Source organism: Nerophis ophidion, linkage group LG26 (assembly GCF_033978795.1).
Source record: "Nerophis ophidion isolate RoL-2023_Sa linkage group LG26, RoL_Noph_v1.0, whole genome shotgun sequence".
NCBI classification, from domain to species: Eukaryota; Metazoa; Chordata; class Actinopteri; order Syngnathiformes; family Syngnathidae; genus Nerophis; species Nerophis ophidion.
The window spans coordinates 9,447,460-9,472,601 of record NC_084636.1 but is presented as its reverse complement, the minus strand read 5'-3'; the positions used below and the strand labels follow the sequence as shown (position 1 = coordinate 9,472,601).

At 42.0% G+C, this 25,142-nt stretch overlaps 1 protein-coding gene across 3 annotated transcripts in view; it reads right to left on the bottom strand.

Moving 5' to 3' along the window:
• Window positions 1-25,142, bottom strand: part of suco (SUN domain containing ossification factor) — a 128,071-nt gene that overhangs the window by 7,189 nt on the left and 95,740 nt on the right. For all 3 annotated transcript variants that reach the window (XM_061888602.1, XM_061888603.1, XM_061888604.1), the window contains 8 exons: window positions 24,211-24,302; window positions 22,012-22,077; window positions 21,669-21,755; window positions 19,876-19,963; window positions 15,314-16,555; window positions 7,671-7,758; window positions 7,489-7,593; window positions 3,664-3,818 (listed from right to left, as the gene is read on the bottom strand). In XM_061888602.1, coding sequence (XP_061744586.1) covers window positions 3,664-3,818; window positions 7,489-7,593; window positions 7,671-7,758; window positions 15,314-16,555; window positions 19,876-19,963; window positions 21,669-21,755; window positions 22,012-22,077; window positions 24,211-24,302 — 1,923 coding nt within the window. The remainder of the gene's footprint in view (window positions 1-3,663; window positions 3,819-7,488; window positions 7,594-7,670; window positions 7,759-15,313; window positions 16,556-19,875; window positions 19,964-21,668; window positions 21,756-22,011; window positions 22,078-24,210; window positions 24,303-25,142) is intronic.

Sequence of the window (25,142 nt, the reverse complement as noted above, 5' to 3'; positions counted from 1 at the left end):
GTCACTGTGTGGCTGCAAGCTAATAGATGCTAACATGCTATTTAGGCTAGCTGTATGTACATATTGCATCATTATGCCTCATTTTTGGTCAATTCAAGCTAATTTAATTTCCTCTACTTATGTCCTCCGTGTATTAAATCTATATTTGGATGTCTCATAGATAGATAGATAGATAGATAGATAGATAGATGGATAGATAGATAGTACTTTATTGACTCACTCAGGAAAATTAAAAATCATGTTGTATTGGCAGAATTTCTGATACTTTGTGTGTGAAGTGAAGTGAATTATATTTATATAGCGCTTTTCTCTAGTGACTCAAAACACTTTACATAGTGAAAACTTAATAACTAAGTCACATTTAAACCAGTGTGGGTGGCACTGGGAGCAGGTGGGTAAAGTGTCTTGCCCAAGGACACAAAGGCAGTGACTTGGATGGTGGAAGCGGCGATCGAACCTGGAACCCTCAAGTTGCTGTCACAGCCACTCTACCAACCGAGCTATACCGCAGCCAACGTTGCACAACTTGCAAAGATCGTAATAAATCCATTAGAAGAAGACAGCCTGCCATTTCCTTTAACTTGGACACACACACATCTATAACTTTTTGCTATTCTAAGCCAGTAATTTCCAGGCGTTATCTCACCCGCGGAGAAGCCTCTGTTCTACTAATATTTTACAATGTTGTAAATATTTGTATAATAAATATTACATTTCAACATTTCTGTCAACGAAATATTTGCGTCAGCTTGCGACACAGTCATTTTGATAGTAGGCTAATATAGCTGATATAGACACATGTGTTGTAAAACTTTTGACAGTTGTGAAACTGACAAAAACAATGAAATATAGGAATGCACATACTTATATATGTGCATGAACGAGAGTCTACCTCACAACAAGAGGATGGGGAAAAAAAGAAGGAACTTTGTTACAGCAATGTCGGACTACAATGGAGGATTCGTGCAAAGCTCTTTGGATAAATGTATACCATATATCATGGGTGTCAAACTCAAAGATGGCCCGCAATGTAATTTAATTTGGCCCTTGAGGCAATAATAAATTAACATTAGAGCTGGCCCTCCGATATTATACAGTGGCGGTGCCGCTGTATCACCGCATTCAACGCTAATTCTCATACTTGCCAACCCTCCCGATTTTTCCAGGAGAATCCCGAATTTCAGTCCCCACCCTGAAAATCTCCCGGGGCAACCATTCTCCCGAATTTCCACCCGGACAACAATATTGGGGGCGTGCCTTAAAAGTACTGCTATTAGCATCCTGTACAACCTGTCGTCACGTCCGCTTTTCCTCCATACAAACAGTGTGCCGGCCCAGTCACGTTATATATATCCGTCTTCTACACACACACACACACACACACACACACACACACAAGTGAATGCAAGGCATACTTGGTCAACAGCCATACAGGTCACACTTAGGGTGGCCGTATAAACAACTTTAACACTGTTACACCACACTGTGAACCCACACCAAACAAGAATGACAAACACATTTCGGGGGAACATCCGCACCGTAACACAACATAAACACAACAGAACAAATACCCAGAACCCCTTGCAGCATTAACTCTTCCGGGACACTACAATATACACCCCCGCTACCAACAAAACTCAATTTTGCATGTCACTATAAAGTTATATAAGCCTTGCTTGTTCAATAGTCAATGCAAAACTTGTTTGGGTCCCTATCAAAAGGTTAAATTGTTCAACTTTGGCCCTCGGCTTTGTTCAGTTTAGAATTTTGGCCCACTCTGTATTTGAGTTTGACACCCCTGCCATATATGGATAACTAAGGCAGATGAGTAACTTAAGTCTCAAATTCCAAAGTACTAAGGAAGGCAAGATTGTTTTTTAAATATACTGTATCTCCGCCACGCTTCCGTGGCTTGATTTGACATTTTTGGTACTTCAGTGGATCCTGAATAGACAAAAGAGGTACCAACAGGCAATAAAGGTTGGTTTTGCCTATCAGGTTCCTTTTAAGTCACTCCCAATATACAGAGAACAAACAAAGGACAATCAATACTGCAATAAAACACACAAGATTTTTATTCCTGTGGGAATAATAATCCCGCAGAAATAGCAACATCGCAGTTATGTGTTGTGATGAAGAGCGTAGCAATTTCCGATTAGTGTGAAGGTAACAGAATTCATGACTTTCCTGAGAAGGAGGCCTGGCTGAGGAAAGTTGAGTTTGCTTATGTTTTGGCGTGGTTGCAGTCGACTGCAATAAAGAAATTCCACGAGTGCATTCATTATGGAGCACAAAGCGTATTTCGTCACGATACGCGCGTGCTTGTTCTACTTCTTCTTCAGCCAGTCCCTGTGTTTACAGACCAAAATTGTACTCCCCTTATTATTCTCTATTATGAACTTGAAAATATGACAAGAAATATATAAAATAGGGATGCTAATCTTTGGGTGTCCCACAATTCGATTCAATATCGATTCTTGGGGGGTCGCGATTCGATTATAAATCAATTTTTTTTTATTCAACGCGATTCTCGATTCAAAAACGATATTTTTCCGATTCAAAACGATTTTGTATTCATTCAATACATAGGATTTCAGCAGGATCTACCCCAGTCTGCTTGCTAGCAGAGTAGCAGATTTAAAAAAAAAAAAAAAAAGCTTTTATAATTGTAAAGGACAATTTTTTATCAACTGATTGCAATAATGTAAATTTTCTTTAACTATTAAACGAACCAAAAATATGACTTATTTTATCTTTGTGACACAGTGTGTTGTCAAGCTTATGAGATGCGATGCAAGTGTAAGCCACTGTGACACTATTGGTTTTTTTTTTTTTTAAGTTTTATAAATGTCTAATATAATGTCAATGAGGGATTTTTAATCACTGCTATGCTGAAATTATAACTAATATTGATACTGTTGTTGATAATATTCATTTTTGTTTCACTACTTTTGGTTTGTTCTGTGTCGTGTTTGTGTCTTCTCTCAATTGCTCTGTTTATTGCAGTTCTGAGTGTCGCTGGGTCAGGTTTGGTTTTGGAATTGGATTGCATTGTTATGGTATTGCTGTGTATCGTTTTGTCGGATTGATAAAAAAAAAAAAGATTTTCTAAAAATGAGAATCGATTCTGAATCGCACAACGTGAGAATCGCGATTCAAATTCAGATCAATTTTTCCCCACACTCCTAATATAAAATATAAAGAGAATATAACAAACATCCATAAACGTGGATGCATATGAAGTGAAGTGAAATTATATTTATATAGCGCTTTTTCCTCAAGTGACTCAAAGCGCTTTACATAGTGAAACCCAATATCTAAGTTACATTTGAACCAGTGTGGGTGGCACTGGGAGTAGGTGGGTAAAGTGTCTTGCCCAAGGACACAACGGCATTGACTAGGATGGTGGAAGCGGGGATCGAACCTGCAACCCTCAAGTTGCTGGCACGGCCACTCTACCAACCGAGCTATACCGCCCCACTTGCAAAAGTACAATACAATTATCTGTACAGTAATCTATTTATTTACATCTGCACCTTATTGCTCTTTTATCCCGCACTACCATGAGCTAATGCATCAAAATTTCGTACTGTAAAGTTCAAATTTGAATGACAATAAAAGGAAGTAAGTTCTTCCACACCAGTGCTGGGAGGGGACACACACCTCTTGGGGCTGGGGTAGTGGTTGCTCTTAGGAAGAGCAGCCGTGTTGTCTTTAGGAGCCGCACTGGAGCTGCGGCAGCACTGCAGGCACATGAGGAGGCCCAGAGACACGCACAGAGCCAGTGAGACCACCAGGTAGCTCTGACGGTCCGATACCTGCAGAGGGAAAAAAATGCCTGTTTATTTTGTTGGTCATCATTTGAAACAGTCAACTTGGAAGGGTTGTCAACATAGGTGGGATCAACTGCATCAGGGTATTGCTCCGCCCATTAAATATGTGTGGGGATCAAGCTTGCTGTTTTCAAAGGGTACTACCGTATTTCCTTGAATAGCCGCCGGGTATATAGTATGCACCTGCCTAGAATTACCGCTGGCTCAGGATTAACGCCGGGTCAAACTCGTTTCGCCAAATATTATTTTCATTAGCGGATGTCTAGAATTTCCGCCGGGTCAAACTCGTTTCGCCAAATAATTAGCATATGTCTAGAATTTCTGCCGGGTCAAACTCGTTTCGCAAAATATTATTTTCATTAGCACATGTCTAGAATTTCCGCCGGGCCAAACTCGTTTCGCCAAATAATTAGCATATGTCTAGAACAGGAGCGCTCACACTTTTTCTGCAGGTGAGCTACTTTTCAATTGACCAAGTCGAGGAGATCTACCTCATTCATATTTATAATTTATATTTATTTATTTATGAAAGAGACATTTTTGTTAACAAGTTAATGGTGTTTAATGATAATACAAGCATGTTTAACACACATAGATTCCTTTCTTTCATGAAGACAAGAATATAAGTTGGTGTATTTGATTCTGATGACTTGCATTGATTGGAATTAGACAGTGGTGCTGATAACGTCCGCATTTTCAAATGGAGGGGAAAAAAAAGACCTCCTTTCTGTCCAATACCACATGAAAGTGGTTGGATTTGGCATCTCATTTGTCCAACTTGCATACTCGTTTTTAAACACTTTGTTATGAGAGTAGCATATGTGTGTGGCCCTTTAATGTCTGGCAGCAGGTGAGTGACGTCAGTGAGTGTGCGGGTGGGCAAGCAAGTGAGAAAGCGGTCGCTGAGGGCGGGGGAGAAATACATTGGCATCATACTCCGTAGCTTGCTAGCTTGTGCACACTAGCTTTCTGAGACTCTTATTTTGTTAGCACAGGCAGGATGAAACAGGTCTTTTATGGTGAAGACAGGAACTGTGCAGTCGGTCTTTAGAGTTTTGACAGTAGGTACATAGTCTCTAGAAATAAAATGTGTTTCTCTGCGTCCGCCCTGTTAGTGATTTTTTTCTTAAATATGAGCTCGCAGCAGCCAGCGTCATCTCACAAGATCCTCGGGTGCCGAGAATGTCAAACAACTGACGAAAGTGAAGTCTTGGTATGATTGATGATTGCTCATTTTTATGTCTATTTTTTAATGCCTGGCTTGAGATCGACTGACACACCCTCCGAGATCGACCAGTCGATCGCGATCGACGTAATGCCCACCCCTGGTCTAGAATTTCTGCCGGGTCAAACTCGTTTCGCAAAATATAATTTTTATTAGCGCATGTCTAGAATTTCCGCCGAGTTAAACTTGTTTCGCCAAATAATTAGCATATGTCTAGAATTTCCGCCGGGTCAAACTCGTCACGTCACGAGTGACACTTCACCTGTCATCATTTTCAAAATGGAGGAGGCTGATTTCAATAATTTGAAGTCGCATAAAGGGAAGAAGATTAAGAGCTATTCAGTAGGATTTAAGGTCCAAGCTATTGAATATGCTAAAAAGAACAGTAAGAAGCTATGTTTTATTAATATACCGTAGCTGCGTGTGTCAAATATGAGTCATTATATGACCCCTACCTCCTGGTGTTAGAGGGCGCTAGTGATCCTTCTTGCGACAACTCGGCCGCAGAAGAAGTGACAAAAAGCAGGAAGAGTGAGCAGCGATCGTTTATTTTTTCCCCTCGTTTGCACTTTTAACATGGAGGATTACATATGTAAAATAAAACAATTTTCTAAACTGGACTTTCTATCGAAGCAGGAGATAATAAATGAAGATCTCCATGCAGACAGAGAGACATTTAAAACAGAAGAAAGATAAGGAAGACTTCTATAAACAAGTTATCGATGCTTTTGATCAGAAGGAACTGCGCATGGACTTCATTTATAAGTAAAGGTAAGACCATAATAACTTTTTTTTTATTAAATGTGCTTTTCATGATAGTATCCTTACATCACAGTCAAATTCAAAAGCGCAGGCCTAAATTTACCACATGTCTTTGGTAAACGCTGGAGTGAGAAGAGGTTTTAAAATAATTAGCGCATGCTTGCCTTTACCACATGCCTTTGGTAAACGCCGGAGTGAGAAGAGGTTTTAAATTAATTAATTCAAACTCAAATACAGAGTGGGCCAAAATTTAAAACCGAACAAAGCCGCGGGCCGAGGTTGAACAAATTAACCTTTTAATAGGGACCCAAACGAGTTTTGCATTCAATATTGAACAAGCAAGGCTTGTATAACTTTATAGTGACATGCAAAATCGAGTTTCACATAATAAAAATAATTAAAAAATATCAATGGCATATCAAATAAAATTTAAATAAAAATTGAATGCTTCTTTTCGGCGGTGGGGTTGAGGTGGACGGGGCTTGGTGATAGCGGGGGGTGTATACTGTAGCGTCCCGGAAGAGTTAGTGCTGCAAGGCGTTATGGGTATTTGTTCTGTTATGTTTATGTTGTGTTACGGTGCGGATGCTCTCCCGAAATGTGTCATTCTTGTTTGGTGTGGGTTCACAGTGTGGCGCATATTTGTAACAGTGTTAAAGTTGTTTATACGGCCACCCTCAGTGTGACCTGTATGGCTGTTAAAGTATGCATGGCATTCACTTGTGTGAGTGTATAAGCCGCATATATTATGTGACTGGACCGGCACGCTGTTTGTAAAACAGGCCAACGTTTCCTCAAAAATAATGTTTAATAAAAACAACTTAAAGCATTGCCTAGCTCAGGGGTCGGAAACTTTTTTGGCTGAGAGAGCCAAAAAGCCAAATATTTTAAAATATATTTCCGTAAGAGCCATATAATATTTTTTTTAACACTGAACACAACTAAACACGTGCATTTTTAAGTAAGACCAACATTTCTAGAGTATAATAGGTCTCTTATTTTTTGTAATAACATTGTTATTCTGAAGCTAACTGTGGAGGGGGCATGGCCTGCGGGCCTGCAGCGACAGGTGCGTAGAAGGCCCACCTGGGCCTTGTTATCTAATCACCTGTCGCTCTGTTATAAGCAGCAGCCAGGAGGAGAGACTGGGTTGGAGCTGGAAATACTATTGCTGAAAACTTATTGAAAAATAAAACAATACTGTAACCCTGAAACAGGCTCTCATGTCGGTGCTTGGGGGTCTGAAAAACCCCTAGGAGGGAAAGCCCTACACTAACCAATAATAAATAAATAACTTCTTACCATTAACGCAACTTCTTGAACAGGTGCGGTGGAAAACGGATGGATGGATTAAAAATACATGAGAATGTTTTATATTTTGAACATTATTTTTAACACTGTGATTACAAGTGGAATTATTCATTACTTATCGTGTTAAGCAACGTCAGCTCAGATTTATCAGAGAGCCAGATGCAGTCATCATAAGAGCCACAGGTTCCCTACCCCTGGTCTAGCTATTTACTGAAGTATACTATTTACTGCAAATCAATAACGGCACTAAATATCAGCTATGAGCCTCCTTATATGGAAAAAACTGTATTGGTCGATCTGTAATTAAAACAGTAGTAAAAATCGTACACACAGTATGAAGTCAAATAACATCGTCACCTCTTTCTGAAGCTGGTTGATGGTAACGGTGAGATTGAGCATCAGTTTAGTGACATTTTCCAGCTGACTTTGAAGAACCTGGATGGAGTCCTGCTGCTTCTGGTCCTGACAATGAAGCAAAGATGTCGAAAAGCAACATCAGATGATGGAACAAACCACATTGGGACTTCTTGACCACAAACCTGCTCCTCAGCAATGCGAGATGTGTTCTGCAGCTTGATGATGGTCTTATTGAACGCCCTCTGCATCTCTTCCATTTGTTTACGGTATCTAAACAACACAGGGGTCACATACTGTTAGTTACCAACAGGGCCGTAGCAACACATTCTGGGCCACCATGCACAAGACTACCTAAACGTCACTGCCCTATAAACTCACACACAAAAAACTAATTACTGCTTGAATAAGATTGAAACCAGCATTTTAAAAACACATGTACGAAACATAATTAGGTTTTTTCTTAATCGTTTTAAATTATTTTTGACCTGTTGTGGTATGACTGCTGTTGTTCTGTTGTATTGTGTTGTTATTTCTGTAACTTTGTTTGTGCTGCCCTCTTTGTCAGGTCGCTCTTAAAAAATAGTTTTTAATCTCAATGAGTCTTTACCTGGTTAAATAAAGGAAAATAACAATTCTAGAACACATAGACCAGGGGTCAGCAACCTTTACCACTCAAAGAGCCATTTTGACCCGTTTCCCAAAATAACACTATGGAGCCACAAGACTCGTTTGAAATTTAAAATGAAATAACACAGCGTACAAAGTTTTTTTTTTGCTTTGTGCGATGTATTTATTTTTAATTTTTATTCTTATTGTAATATTTCTCTATTTTGTTTCCATTTAAACCCCCATTATTTACTTTTTACTTTTATTTAAATTGATCTCAACTCTGTACACTGCTGCTGGAATTTTAATTTTCCTGAAGGAACTCTCCTGAAGGAATCAATAAAGTACTATCTATCTATCTATCTATCTATCTATCTATGTATTAACCAGAGGTCTCAGACACGCGGCCCGCAACTTAATATGAAAATTTAACATTAGTGCAACCCGCAAGTTTTATTTGAATGCCGCTTGACAACATCACATTTGCTAACCATCTCAATTTTTCCAAGACTACAGAGTTTCAGAGCAACCATTCTCTCGACTGTCTTATGGTTTTCACCCAAACAATAATAAGGGCGTGCTATGACGACAATGCGTTTAGCGCCCTCTGCAACCGTAACAAACAGCTTACCAGCCCATTTACATGTTGTATGAGGCTGCTGCAAACACACATAGCGACTGCAAGGCATACTTGCTCAACAGCCATACAGGTTACACTGAGGGTGGTGATATAAACAACTTTAGCACTCTTACTAATATGCGCCACACTGTGAACCTACACCAAACAAGAATCACAAACACATTTCGGGAGAACATCCGCACTGTAACACAACATAAACAAAACAGAACAAATACCCAGAATCCCATGTATCCCAAACTATTTCGGGCTACATTATACACCCCCACTAGCACCAAACCCCGCCCCCCGACCACGGTGGGTAGCGGGGGTGTATAATGTATCTCAGAAGAGTTAGGGATGCATGGGATTCTGGGTTTTTGTTCTGTTGTGTTTATGTTGTGTTACAGTGCGGATGTTCTCCCGAAATGTGTTTATCATTCTTGTTCGGTGTGGGTTCACAGTGTGGCGCATATTAGTAAGAGTGTTAAAGTTGTTTATATCACAATTCTCAGTGTAACCTGTATGGCTGTTGAACAAGTATGCCTTGCAGTCGCTTGCACGTTGAGTCAGCAGCCGCACACTGGATGTGGCGGGCCGGCACTCAGATAGCATAGTATTAAAGGGGACGCGATGACATGGTCGAGAGGACATGATGGCACGGCACGCCCTCAATATGGTTGTCCGGGTGAAAATCTGAGAATGTTATCCTGGGGAGATTTCTGGGAGAGGCACTGAAATCCGGAAAACTCCCGGAAAAATGGGGGGGTCGGCAAGTATGCATCTGAGCCACATCAGAGTGATCCAAGAGCCGCATGCGGCTCCAGAGCCGCGGGTTGCCGACCCCTGACATAGACCAACCCCTGTATATATATATATATATATATCTATACTTTTTAGTTTATTTTGCCAAAAAATTTAATTTAAAAAGGCCAGAAAATAAATGTAAATAAGCACAGAACCGGTCATTCACTTAGGTGATTACCAGCTCAATAGCCTTGTGGTTAGGGCAGGGGTAGGGAACCTGTGGCTCTTTTGATGACTGCATCTGGCTCTCAGATAAATCTTAGCGGACATTGCTTAACACGGTAAGTAATGAATAATTCTGCTGGTAGTCACAGTGTCAAAAATAACGTTCAAAATACAAAACATTCTCATACATTTTAATCCATCCACCCGGTTTCTACCGCACCTGTTCAAGAAGTCACGTTAATGGTAAGAAGTATTTTATTTATTGTCGGTTAGCTTCAGAATAACAATGTTATTAAAAAGAATAAGAGACTTGTTCTTATCTAAAAATGTTGGTCTTACTTAAAAATGCACGCATTTAGTTGTATTCAGTCTTAGAAAAAATATTATATGCATCTCACGGAAATACTTTTTAAAATATTTGGCTTGTATGCCAAAAAGGTTCCCGACCCCTGGGTTAGAGTGTCCACCCTGAGACTGGAAGTTTCAAACCCCGGTCGAGTCACACCAAAGACTACAAAAAATGCGACCCGAATGGACAATGAAGGTGAAGGCAAAAGAGTCAGGAATGTCCTGACCAGATATCGAGATCCCTAGATTGATTGTTGAAAAATGTTCTTTATCACATTGTTTACTTTCATGTGTCTATTAAAGATTTGGTTAATTTATGATGGCTCAGGAGTGATTCTCTACAATAGGGATCCACAGCACACTGGATTCCAGTTAATTGAAATACCACAACACTGGATATTGTTCAGACAAGTTAAATTTAAGAACTTGCACACAAAGCCACACTGGAGATAAATATGACCAATGTTCCCTCTAATTGTTCATGTGTGTCAGCAAACGCAAAAACTCCCTGAGCATTCATGTGAGCAACATCAGACGTGCACACTTTGGTCACACAAGCAGCACACGAATCCCAAAGCTGACTTAATAACAAGTTAAATGTTTTGTTTTAATAATCAAATGACAGCAGTTAATTTCCATGACATTTTTTCTAATATAAGTGATTAGGCCCACTTAAATAAATATAACAAATACAATCTTGTTTTTCATGAGCTGTGTGGTATAGTATTTGAGGTCCAGGTGGGGGTCCAGCTTTGGAAATAATTTGTACCCCTTTCAGAGATCACATTTAGTTCGGCTTAATATATCTTTTTGTTAACATTTCCCTAGTCTGGTGACAGTGTTCCATGATTAATATTCATAAAACAAATTAACATTCTTAATAAATGAAAGTAGAAGAAGCACATCTGTTTGGGGAGTCATAGTGTAACGACCTGGAATTGTCACTTTGTGTGGTGTTGGAGTATTCTCCTGCCCAAAGGCAAAACCCAGTAACTCAACTTTGGTCAAAACTGAGCTGATAATAATTTTGGAGTTCCTAGGTGACATGCTTTACATTAGTGTAAGCGATATTGTAATTTGTTCCGTAAGTAAGCTGTTACGCGCATGGCAGGACCTAGCAACTACCACATAACCGCGTAGATACAACAGAAAAACCTAGTATCTCGAGGGACCAATCGGAGCTTCTTTGTCAGTCGCCTTATTGTCTTTAATGAGACATTTGCACGAATGGGGGCCGACGGTCAACCTGATTATGTGATATTATGTCACGAGGGGATATTTGGCAAGCACCTTCCTTAAATGTATTGTTCTTGATTTTTTCCCCTTGCGTACTCTTTTGGGCAGATAACTGTGGAGGTCAAAATAAAAACTGGACGCTGTACACGGCTCTTGCCCAATGTGCAAACGCAGAATGGGGCCCACCCGAGATTGTGATAAAATATCTGGAGAAAGGGCACACGTTCATGAGAGCAGGTTCAATCCATGGCTCAACCGGCAAGAGAAATGAAAGCTCAAGAAAACATCTATACCATGGGTGTCAAACTCTGGCCCGCCGTTTAATTTAATTTGGCCCTTGAGGCAATATCAAAATAACATTACAGCTGGCCCGCTGTTATTACACAGCAGCGGTGCCGCTGTAACATCGCAATTTCTCAAATTTGCCAATCTTCCCAAACATCAGTGCCCCTCCCGAAAATCTCCCGGGGCAAGCATTCTCCCGATTTCCACCCGGACAACAATATTGAGGACGTGCCTTAAAGGCACTGCCTTTAGCATTCTCCACAACCTGTCGTCACGTCCGCATTTCCTCCATACAAACAGCGTGCGGGCCCACTCGCATAATTTTTGCGGCTATTACACACACATAAGTGAATGCAAGCATACTTGGTCAACGGCCATACAGGTCACACTGAGGGTGGCCATATAAACAACTTTAACACTGTTACAAATATACGCCACACTGTGAACTCACACCAAACAAGAATGACAAACACATTTCGGGAGAACATCTGTACTGTAACATAACATAAACACAACAGAACAAATACCCAGAACACCTTGCAGCACTAACTATTTCGGGACTCTACAATATATTTTGATATTTACCTCAGAAGGCTGCAAATAGAAAAGAGGCATTAAATTTGTATTTAAATTGTATTTGATATGCCACTTGATATTTTGTAATTATTATTATTTGAAATTCGATTTTGTATGTCATTATAAAGTTACTGTATATAAATCTTGCTTGTTCAATGTTCAATGCAAAACTTGTTTGGGTCCCTATTAAAAGGTTACTTTGTTCAACCTTGGCCCGCGGCTTTGTTCAGTTTTAAATTTTGGCCCACTCTGTATTTGAGTTTGACACCCCTGATCTATACGTTTGATGACTTTGTAGATCTTTGTAAGACAGCATCAAGATAGATTGGGTTTTCTCAAAATCAGCTAGAAGTGAGTTACTAGGTTTTGCCTTTGGACGGGAGTATTCCGACTTTTTGTGTGGCCTCACTGGCGAAGTGCCTTGACTGCGTGCGTTGGAGCAAGTAAGAGAGAGAGAACGGCTGCTGTCAATATGACAGATGACAAAGAGTTGAATTAAGGCTGGTTTGTACGGCAGACAATGACCAATTTTTCGAGATAGAAGTTTTTTTTTACTATGTTTATGTTGTGGTTACGGCAAACAAACAGTTTTGTGTAGTGGATGGAAATCCTGCCCTCTTTAAAGGGGAACATTATCACCAGACCTATGTAAGCGTCAATATATACCTTGATGGTACAGAAAAAAGACCATATATTTTTTTAACCGATTTCCGAACTCTAAATGGGTGAATTTTGGCGAATTAAAAGCCTTTCTGTTTATCGCTCTGGAGGGGATGACGTCAGAACGTGACGTCAACGAGGTAATACAGCCGCCATTTTCATTTTCAACACATTACAAACACCGGGTCTCAGCTCTGTTATTTTCCGTTTTTTTGACTATTTTTTGGAACCTTGGAGACATCATGCCTCGCCGGTGTGTTTTCGGAGGGTGTAACAACACTAACAGGGAGGGATTCAAGTTGCACCACTGGCCCGAATGTGCCAAAGTGACTCCACATTTTACCGGCGATGACAGACATGGCACAGAGATGTATGGATAACCTGCAGATGCATTTGCAACGATAAATTCAAAGAAATCACAAAAGGTGAGTTTTGTTGTTGTTGACTTATGTGCTAGTCAGACATATTTGGTTGCGGCGTGACTGCCAGCTAATCCATGCTAACATGCTACGCTAATCAATGCTAACATGCTATTTACCGACGATGACAGACATGACACAGAGATGTATGGATAACCTGCAGATGCATTTGCAACGATATATTCAAAGAAATCACTAAGGTGAGTTTTGTTGTTGTTGACTTATGTGCTAATCAGACATATTTGGTTGCGGCGTGACTGCCAGCTAATCGATGCTAACATGCTATGCTAATCGATGCTAACATGCTATTCACCGGCGGTGCTAAAGCAGACATGGTACAGAGATGTGTGGATAACCTGCAGATGCATTTGCAACTATATTGCGTTTCCTTCCACCCACATTTAATGCGAAAAAAACACTTACCAATCGACTGATTTAAGTTGCTCCAGTGTCAAGAGATGCCAAAGTCCTGGTCGTTTGGTCCACACATTTAACCGGCGATGCTAACGCAGTTATTCGGCCATGCTATGGCTATGAATAGCGTCAATAGCTATTTGCTTAATAACTTCAGTTTCTTCTTCAATACTTTCATACTCCAACCATCCGTTTCAATACATGCGTAATCTGTTGAATCGCTTAAATCGCTGAAATCCGAGTCTTAATCCGAGCTAATGTTGCTATATCTTGCTGTGGTATCTGCCATTTTTTTGTTTACATTTGCAGCACTGTATGACGTCACAGGAAAATGGATGGTCGCATCGCAAATAGCGAAAATCAAGCACTTTAAAAGCTGTTTTTAGGGATATTCAGGGACCGGTAACATTTTGAAAAAAACTTCAAAAAATACAACAAGCCACTGGGAACTGATTTTTATTGTTTTTAACCCGTTTGAAATTGTGATAATGTTCCCCTTTAAAGCGTCTCTACAGACTTAATTTAACAGTGTTGACGAATATTGTTTTCCCTGTTGTGGCCGCTTGCCATCACCCGTTACTCACTGTTGCATTGCAAAATCCTACACAACAAATTATCGGTTTATTATGTTTGTAGTTCAGATGGGATTTGCTGTACGCAGAGGGCGTGTGAGAAATGCGCAATTGCACAGGTGTGCACCTTAGAGGGAACGTTGACTACGACGTGCGCATTATCCACGCATGAGTACTAGGTCGCGTTGTGCCGGCAGACGAAAGGGGGGCAGGGGGTCTTAAACAACCATTGTGTGTGTGTGTGTCGGGACAAAGACTACAAAAAAACGGGACCCACTGCCTCCCTGCTTGGCACTCAGCATCAAGGGTTGGAATTGGGGGTCAAATCACCAAATGATTCCTCCCCTCACTTCACATGGAAATGGATGAAATGCAGAGGACATATTTTACCACCCCCAGTGTGTGTGTGACAATCCTTGGAACTTTAACTTTAAAAATGTCAAATTTGTTTTTACTTCAGAGAGATTAGCCGATAAATACAGGATTATCTGTGGGTAGTACGAATCACAATTATGATGATTATATTATTAGTAAGTCTTTAAATACCAGTGGCGCCTGTGTTTCTAACTTGAATCCAGGGTCCTTGAAGACACCACAGTTATGTGCATTGAGATGCAAAAGTGAAATTTCCCTAACTTTCTCCTATGCTGCCACATGCAGATCAAACGGGAAAAAAATAGTACTAATTTGATTCAAGCAACATTATTGAACATTGATGGCCACATTTATTACTTTTTTTAATAAACTGACTTATTTAAATGACAGAAAAAAAATCTTCAAACGTAAAAAAAGCTAGAGGGCCCCTTTGTGTGAAGTGAAGTGAATTATATTTATATAGCGCTTTTCTCAAGTGACTCAAAGCGCTTTACATAGTGACTCCCAATATCTAAGTTACATTTAAACCAGTGTGGGTGGCACTGGGAGCAGGTGGGTAAAGTGTCTTGCCCAAGGACACAACGGCAGTAACGAGGATGGCACAAGCGGGGATCGAACCTGCAACCCTCAAGTTGCTGGCACGGCCACTCTACCAACCGAGCTATGCCCCCCCCTGTTACATCATTCCCACTTCAACGCGCCTGGTTACCAACAATAATAAAAAGGTTTTTGCCAGGTGGTCCTACCTCTGGCTGAGCTCCTCCAGATATCTGCTAGAAAGACTCATGTTCATCTCCAGGGCTTTGATCCTGTTGTTGAGCCTCATAAAGACGCTCTCCTTCTGGCTGGAGCCGTGTACCGTTGCTCCATTCGCGGCCCCGCCGCTGTAATCACCTCCGTTCTGCATCTCTGCGTAGAAATCGGTGGCGGTGCGGTGCACATTCCCGTTAGTGTGCAACAGGTCCTCATCCCCCGTGTCCTGGGGTTCCCCGCCTTGAGGGAGCGGGTCTGCCTGCTCTTCTAGAGAAGCAAATTTATGTGGGTCCCTGCTCTCCTCCCCCGACTTGATTGCATCTGAGTCCGTGAGTGGGGGGGCGGCCGGTTGCTCCGTGGGAGGAGACACAAGGTCCTCAGGCTTCGAGGCGGTGGGGAGAGCTTGCACAGGTTGCTCCTTAGCAGCGAGGAGCGCAGCATCTGGAGAAGAGGTCTCCTGGGTTAGAAGTTGTTGGGTCAGGCTCGTGATGAAGGTGGTGGCGACGCTGCTCAACTTGGTCTCTGGGACAGCGGCAACCTGGAGTGGGGGAGTGGGGGCAGGATTCAGGGCGGCGTCTTTAATGGGAGGCAGCAGCACGTACTCGTGTGTGGGGGTGGGTCGCGTCAGGGAACTGTGGGGGTCTGAGAGGCTGTGAGGATGAAGGGTGGAGGTTCTGCTCGGCTCCAAAAGGAAGTCCAGCTGCGGAGTGTGGGAGTCGACGTGCGGCGTGGGGGAGACCTCGCTTTGGCTTTTGAGAGGCGCCTCCATCTCTGGGGACGTTTCAGTGAGGGGAAGGGCCTCCGGTAAGGGTGTGGAAGCAGGGTCGGGTACCTGAATAGTTGACTGTGTGAGGGCGGGGCCTTTTACACGGGGGCGTGTCTGCGCGCGAAGTCTTCGAAGTCGCTCCTTGGCGAGCACGGCGGAGCACCAGCGGTGGAGCAGCTCGGGCAGCGTGGCCATGCAGGACAAGGAGAGCGAGGACAGGGGCAGGCCAGGACAGTACAGCTGGCTCTCCCACTGGTGCCTGTCTGCTGCCTCCTCAGCTTTCTTCTCCTCTTCCTCGTCGCCCTCCTCTTCCATCAGGGTGACGGTTGACTGGTGGTGCTCTTCGTCGTCTTCCTCTTCAACAAGAGTGACAATCTGTCTGTCTGTGTGGGGCAGAAGGGAAGACGAGGCAGAGGAAACGCTGGAGGAATCCCAGTCCTTGAGGGTGGTGGGTTCTTCTGGTTTTTGACTAAAAAAAGAAGGAAAAGTCGGAATTAGCAGCATATTTATCTTGACTTACACATTTAAAAAATACAATTAGCAGCACTTTTATCCTTACTTAAGCATTTTAAAAATACAATTAGTTAAGAGAACTAAAACAAACAGCTGACATGGAAAAAAGCTGTAATTCTACCAAAATAGTGTCAAAATACTAGGAGAATTAAGTCATAATATTGGACCGAAAATTTTTTAATAAATAATAAAGTCGGGTATTTATCATGATAAAAAAAAAGATTTTAAAAGCCAAAGAGGATGTTTGATTAAATTTGTAAATTTATGAAGTAAAACTGGCATTAAAAAATAAAATAACATTGAGGGAAAAGTTATTACAACAATGAAATCAAAATGTAATGCAATCCATCCACCCATTTTTTACAGCTTATCCCTTTTGGGTTCGCGGGGGGGGTCCCGACCTTTTTGTAGCTGCAGACTGGTCAACGCTTGATAATTTGTCCCGCGGCCTGGCGGGGGGGGGATTCTTTTTTTTTTCATGAAAAAGGAAGGTTTTTTGGGTTGCTGCACTAATTGTAAGTGTATATTGTGTTTTTTATGTTGATTTAATAAAAAATAAATAAAAATACAAATAATAATAAAAAAAATATTCTGCGGCCCGGTACCGGTGGTTGGGGACCACTGCTCTAAGCTACAGCTGGGCGGCAGGCGGGGTACACCCTGGACAATTTGCCACCTTATGGCAGGGCCAACACAGATGGACAACATTCACACTCACATTCACACACTAGGGCCAATGCAGTGTTGTGAAGTGAAGTGAATTATATTTATATAGTGCTTTTCTCTAGTGACTCAAAGCGCTTTTACATAGTGAAACCCAATAACCAAGTTACATTTAAACCAGTGTGGGTGGCACTGGAATCAGGTGGGTAAAGTGTTTTGCCCAAGGACACAACGGCAGTGACTAGGATGGCGGAAGGAGGAATCGAACCTGGAACCCTCAAGTTGCTGGCACAGCTACTCTAACAACCGAGCTATGCCGCCCCAAGTGTTGCCAATCAATCTATCCCCAGGTGCATGTCTTTGGAGGTGGGAGGAAGCTGGAGTACCCGCAGGGAACCCCTGCATTCATGAATATATTAAATTTATCCTGGTGTTTATCAGGATAAAGAAATATTTAAAGGTCAGAAGAAAACGTTTTAATAAAATTGCAATTTTTGAAAACATATGGAAAATTATTTTGGGGAAAATGTTATAGTATTAATAGAATGAGGTTAAAATATCCATCCATCCATCCATTTTCTACCGCTTATTCCCTTTCGGGGTCGCGGGGGGCACTGGCGCCTATCTCAGCTACAATCGGGCGGAAGGCGGGGTACACCCTGGACAAGTCGCCACCTCATCGCAGGGCCAACACAGATAGACAGACAACATTCACACTCACATTCACACACTAGGACCAATTTAGTGTTGCCAATCAAAATATAAGGGATTTATATAATAACTTGCCCCGGTGTTATCGAGGACATAGAAACATTTTAGAACCCAAATAAGACATTTTATTACATTTGAAACGTTCGGAAAAAAATAAAAGCCGTAATTATTGGAACATTATATTGGTGAAAAAGTTATATTACTACAATTGAGTCATTAAAAAATATATATCTTTTTTTTAACATTATGTTGGGGGAAAAGATATAATACTACAAAAGTTAAGTCAACATATAATGAAAATAAAGTCAATAGTACAATCAAAATCAGAATTAACTCTATTTTGAAAAGTTTAAATATATGGAAAATAAATCTTTAAAAACCCAGCCAAAAACAAAAAAACAGGGCAAATAAGTGTAATGTAAGGTTACCAAACATTTGTCTTTAAAAATTTCTAACTTAACATATCAGAGGTTGGTTGACAAAATGTAAAAAATGGACCATATTCCATTAAAGGCTTACTGAAATGAGATTTTCTTATTTAAACGGGGATAGCAGGTCCATTCTATGGGTCATACTTGATCATTTTGCGATATTGCCATATTTTTGCTGAAAGGATTTAGTAGAGAACATCGACGATAAAGTTTGCACTTTTGGTTGCTAATGAAAAACCCTTGCCTGTACCGGAAGTAGCAGACGATGACGTCACAGGTGTGAGTGCTCCTCACATCCTCTCATTGTTTATAACGGGAGCCTCCAGCAGCAAGAGCTATTCGGACCGAGAAAACGACAATTTCCCCATTAATTTGAGTGAGGATGAAAGATTCGTGGCTGAGGATATTGATAGCGAAGGACTAGAAAAAAAATAAATAAATAAAATAAAGTTTAAAAAAAAGGCGATTGCATTGGGAGCGATTCAGATGTTTTTAGACACATTTACTAGGATAATTCTGGGAAATCCCTTATCTTTCTATTGTGTTGCTAGTGTTTTAGTGAGTTAAATAGTACATGATAGTCGGAGGGGTGTGGCCACGGGTGTTTTGACGCCAGTCTCTGAGGCAAGTCACGGCAGCTGCATGGACGGCGCAAGCTCCGTAGATCTCCGGTAAGAGGCGACATTTTACCACAATTTTCTCACCGAAACCTGCCGGTTGACAAGTGGTCGGGAACAATGTTCGCTTGACCGCTCTGATCCATAGTAAAGCTTCACCTCCGGGAATTTTAAACAAGGAAACACCGTGTGTTTGTGTGGCTAGAGGCTAAAGCTTACCACCTCCATCTTTCTACTTTGACTTCTTCATTATTAATTGAACAAATTGCAAAAGATTCAGCGACACAGATGTCCAGAATAATTTGTAATTGCGCGATGAAAAGAGACGACTTTTAGCTGCAAGTGGTGCTGCGCTAATATGTCCCCTCCAAACCGAGACGCACGCGTCATCATACACGTCATCATTCAGCGACGTTTTCAACAAGAAACTCCGCGGGAAATCTAAAATTTAGTAAACTAAACCGGCCGTATTGGCATGTGTTGCAATGTTAATATTTCATCATTGATATATAAACTATCAGACTGTGTGTTCGGTAGTAGTGGGTTTCAGTAGGCCTTTAAGCGGTACAATTTAGTTCTGTTTGTCATAGTAGAATTCCACTGCAACAGTATCTAAGAAACAAAGGTCTCCTGGTTGCAAGATTACTGGTAAGCAGACATTTTATCCAAGAGGAGAATGAGGGCATGGAGAAAGTAATGAGACTAATGCAACAGTCTAAGCTAGTATTTGATTGCCACTGTGGTTAGGTTACTATCCTAATGGAAGAGTTTTAAGTTATTTGAACAGCAATGCTTGGTGGAAAGTATAAATACACAATGTTTAGAATCCTTCCTAGTGCGTAAAGGGGACTTACGCGGAAGACTCTCCAGTGATTTCAGGTGGCATCAGCGTAACCTTTAAGCCCCCCTCTTGGTCTGTCACCACCTCTGCTGTCACGTTACCTGAGATTGGAGCAAAAACACAAAGTCAACAAAACTAAATTGAAATAAAGTTTTTAAAAAAAAGGGACAGTGTAGTAGCTCCAGGAATTTGGGAAAGAGGAGGTAGCAGAGTGGAGAACAGAGACCCTCTTTCTGGCAGTTCCTGGCTCACAAGCTCGGGAGATACTGAAAACCAGTCTGATCCAGTTCGGAGCCACCTCACCCTGAGCAGTTAGCAGAGCCAACAGCTACAGAGGCAACAGGAGCTGAAAGTTTGTCCAAACCCTTGTTTGCATTTATAAATATACAGGATGTAGTTGGCTTTAAAACTATGCACACATTGAGGCATTCTACAAATAATGTATTACTTTGGGTTAAAGTAATAACACTGAAGCAACATCCGGTATGAGCTACATTTCTAAGACGTTCTATCAAGACTAGATTTGAAGTAGGGCTGTGCGATATGGCCTTTTATTAATATCTCAATATTTTTGGGCCATATCACGATACACACCGCCATATTTTGCCTTAGCCTTGAATGAACACTTGATGCATATAATCACAGCAGTATGATGATTTTATGTGTCTACATTAAAACATTCTTCTTCATACTGCATTAAAATATGCTACTTTTAAACTTTCATGCAGAGAAGGAAATCACAACTAAGTCAATTTAGCAAAACTGTATTTATTAAACAGTTATTAAGCAGTTGCACAAACATTCATGTCATTCCAAAACAGAAAGTGCAAGATTGTCAGAGACATTTTAAAATAAGCTATGAGTGCATTTTGTGCATGATGTCACTAAGATGACATGTCAAAACACTAAATTAAAGTGCACTTTTTGTACAGAACGCCACTACAATAGTTTAAAACAAATAAAGTGCACTTTTGTGCATGATGTCACACAAGATATTTCAATAAGTTTCAAATAAAAATGAGCTGCATAATAGGATATCTAGTAGCAATGGTGCTACTTTTTGTAGCAACGCGTTTGCCGCATAATTGTCCAACATATTCCCGCTTGAAGCCAAACCACCGCCAGACGATCGTGCTGTTTTTCTTGGGAATGAATTCTTCCTTCATTTGTTACCAGATTCACACCTTCTCTCTCTCGTATTACCACTCGCAATGTACCGTTAGCATCACAGCTAATGTTACCCATGTAGCTACCTCTCTGCTCGGGGAGGGCGTGTGACGTGTGTCAGAAGGTGCGCTTGTTTTACGTCTCTGTGAGAAGGAGAGACAAGAAAGAGTGGAGTGCAGTGTAATGCCCGCAGCTAAAAGCAACTGTGTTGAGAACGTATACTCAAATATCACAATATAGTCATTTTCTATATTGCAAAGAGACAAACCCGCGTTATATATCGAGTATATCGATATATCGCCCAGCCATAATTTGAAGAACAATTCATTAGAAACCAATAGAAAGACAAAATAATCCATCCAAAAGTCTAGATCGTGGCATGCTTGCTGACTCTGAAGTACAGTCAAGCATTTAATAAATCACAAGTCAGAAAAAAGTCAATTTATAGGATGGGAAGTCCCATTGTGAAATGACAGCTAGTTAAGTAAAAAATGATCCGCTTTTATTTTAGACTTGTGGAGCCCACTATGACACTTTATTTATACCCTGAACTGCTATAAAGTTGGAAGTCAGCGGTTATTAACGAGAGGAAACTGAGGTCCTATAGAGACAGGATGTAAAGCAATAACAAGTACGTACCTTCAGCCTGTGCTCCCTCTTCCTGCAGTTCAGGTTTACCACCCAGCACATTAGCAGCAATATTGTTCACCATGTTGAGGATGGCATCTAAAAACAAACAGTGTGAATTTTTTTTTACACAATAAACATTCCTCTGCTTTTTGTGAACCGCTGCTAAAATGGGTATATCCCACCCCCCAGTAAATGTGTACACTATCAGCAAAGCCAAGAAGGTTAAAGCACAGTGGAAACATTCAACCCTGAGCCTGAAGGACATGACTATCTATGGAGCGTGTAAAAATGCTGGTGTTTACTTGTGGAACCTACCACTGACTTTAACGCTTTTATTTGGGAGGCTACTTACTTGTCGCGGAGCCAAGCAGGTTTTTCGAAGCCTTGTCTTCTGATGGCTGGTAGCCGGGTGGATAGTCTAAGGGGTTAAAAACATTACAGTATTTTTAGTATTGGTTTTTGACTACTTGCTACTCCTTAACATGCTTCGAAGTAGTCAGCGTACAGTTGAAAACCATTATTGTCTCAATATATGGCAACACAAGTAAGTAAACTGAACAGGTCCAAATTGTCTCCTGATAGGAATAATCACTGTGAAATTAGCAGAGCTGCACATATCAGTTTTGGATTTATCTTCCATTCTTTAATCAGGACATAAATGTGGTGCAGCTGGAGGATTGTAGACACCTTGCGATTCTTCCTTGCGCTCACACCTTCCTTCCTTATGCTTGCACCTTTGAGTCTTCCTTAATGCGCTTGCTGCTTTGAGCCATTCTCGCACTCGCTCCTTCGTGGCTTCCTTAATGCACTTTGTCCTTACTTTCTCACGACTTCCTTCCCCACACAAGCTACTTCCTTCCTTCTTAGTGCTCATGCCTGCTTTCCTTCCTCGCACTCACACCTTGGTGTCATCCTTGCACTTGCTCCTTTGTGGCTTCCTTAATGCACTCCCTCCTTACTTCCTCAAATTCACGGCCTTCTGCCTCACACAAACTCCTTTCCTCGCGCTCGCTCCTTAATGCATTTCTCCTATTCGCGCCTTCCAGCCTTAATAACACACGCTCCTTTCTCATGCTCGCTCCCACGTACCTTCCTTCCTCACACAAGCTCTTCTTTCATGGCTTTCTTATTCTTCCTTGCTCACCATCTATCTTTCCTTGTGCTTGCTCCTTCGTGACACGTGCCTTCCTAACACTCGCTCCTTCGTGATTTTTCCTTCTACGCCAGCTTTCCTTTCTTTCCAGCCTTACTCACACCAGGCGCTCCTTCGAGCCTTCCGGCATTACGCTTCTTACAGGCCTTACTCGCGCGGGCTCCTTCGGGCCTTATGTGCCTCACGAGCCTTACTTGCGCTCGCTCCTTCGGGCCTTTACTGCGCTCGCGCCTTCCTCTTCTTCAAGCCTTACGCTCCTTCGGGCCTTACGCTCCTTCGGGCCTTACTCGCGCCTTACGCTCCTTTGGGCCTTACGCTCCTTCGGGCCTTACTCGCGCCATACGCTCCTTTGGGCCTTACGCTCCTTCGGGCCTTACTCGCGCCATACGCTCCTTCGGGCCTTACTCGCGCCATACGCTCCTTCGGGCCTTACGCTCCTTTGGGCCTTACTCGCGCCATACGCTCCTTCGGGCCTTACTCGCGCCTTACGCTCCTTCGGGCCTTACTCGCGCCTTACGCTCCTGCGGGCCTTACTCGCGCCTTACGGTCTTTCGGGCCTTACTCGCGCCTTACGGTCTTTCGGGCCTTACTCGCGCCTTACGCTCTTTCGGGCCTTACTCGCGCTTTACGCTCCTTCAGGCCTTACTCGCGCTCGCTTCTTTCTCATGCTCGCTCCTACGTACCTTCCTTCCTCACATAAGCTTTTCACCGCGCTTGTTTCTTTATGCATTTCTCACGCTTGCTCTTATGTGTCTTCCTCCTTCACAAGAGCTCTTTTCCTCGCGCTCGCTCTTTCGTGGCATCCTTATTCTGCGCTGTCCTTACATCCTTGCACAGCATCCATCCTTCCTTGTGCTCGCTTCTCCGAGCCTTCCTCGCGCTCGCTCCTTCGTGGCTCGTGCCTTCCTCGCGCTCGCTCCTTCGTGGCTCGTGCCTTCCTCATGCTTGCTCCTTCGTGGTCTTTCCTTCCACCCCAGCTTTCCTTTCTTTGTGTGGTGTACTTGTGCACTTTTCTTCCTTTCTTGCGCTCCTACCTTCCATAAGGATGCCCCACAGGCCCGCTCATCACCTTCAGCTTCCTCAGCAAGGCAGCTGCCATCTTTGAGGTGTGTTTGAACTTCATCATGTTGCAAAACTGCAATATAAGGGATCATGCATTTTCGGCTTGTTGTAGTTCCTGTTTCACTTCTTTGAACTGCACCCCCGCTACCACCACCTGACTTTAGGCAACAATTATCTTGCTACTCACTTGTGTTGCCAGCAATTTACACAATAAAGACTGTCTAGAATAATTTTCATCGGATAGTAAATCTATAATGCTCTCTAGTATTGTACCTTGACAATATAAAATAAACTGCTTGATGTATTGCTTCTCATGGGCCTGGATGATCATCTTACCATAGTCTTCATCTACTAAGTACTCCAGCCTTTCCGACGGGTCCTGGGAGTCTGCCTCATCATATTCCTCCACCATACTGGTTCCAAACACCCTACACAAAATACACACATGCTTGTTGACGTCCACAAGAGTGCCGACCGAGGAAAGAGGTGAAGGGTCGTTGTTACAAAACATGCGTAAATGAGGAAATCCTTTGGGGGAACATCAATGAAAAGCATCACTCTGCCATTGATCACAGAGTATGTTGGAGGTCGATCACTTGTTAACATACAAAAAATGGCAATATTTTGAGTTAAAAGGATCTTTTTCTGAACATTTTGACTGGAAAAAACACAAAAGACAGAACATAAGTTGTCCTAATATGTTACTGAATCCCCCCCCCCAGCTTAGGTGATTTTATGTAACGTTTCAACCCTGGAAAAGAATGGACTGAAGATTATTGAACACAAAACTTGTAAACAATAATAATAAAATGGAAATAGCATCTTCTACGCTGTAAGTCAATAAGGAGAACAATTTGAGGGACTATTGCCTTTGCCTATCATTCACAACCTACATATTTGTCAACAACATCATCATCAGCCGTTGTCAGTCCACTGTTGGACGAAAGCCTCAGCATGTTTCTGCCATTTGGCGTACTTTTCATGCTGGTTATTAGCCTACACCTTCCACGCTGGCTTGGTGCGGGTTGGAAGGAGTATTTTATATCAGAGATCCTTCTCCTAGACTAATTGCCTTACTGGGCTGTTGAACTTAGTCTGTCCTGTTTGTTGTCCGCGCCCCATTTACCCAGGGACCCGCTCAGCTTTATGGCACTGACCGCCCGCCAGTCACAAGAGAAGGTGCAAACGGTTCTTTGTGTGTATTTTATAGACGTTAGTTAGGACTCACTAACCCCACACACAACCTCCCATCTCATGCCTGGATGTAG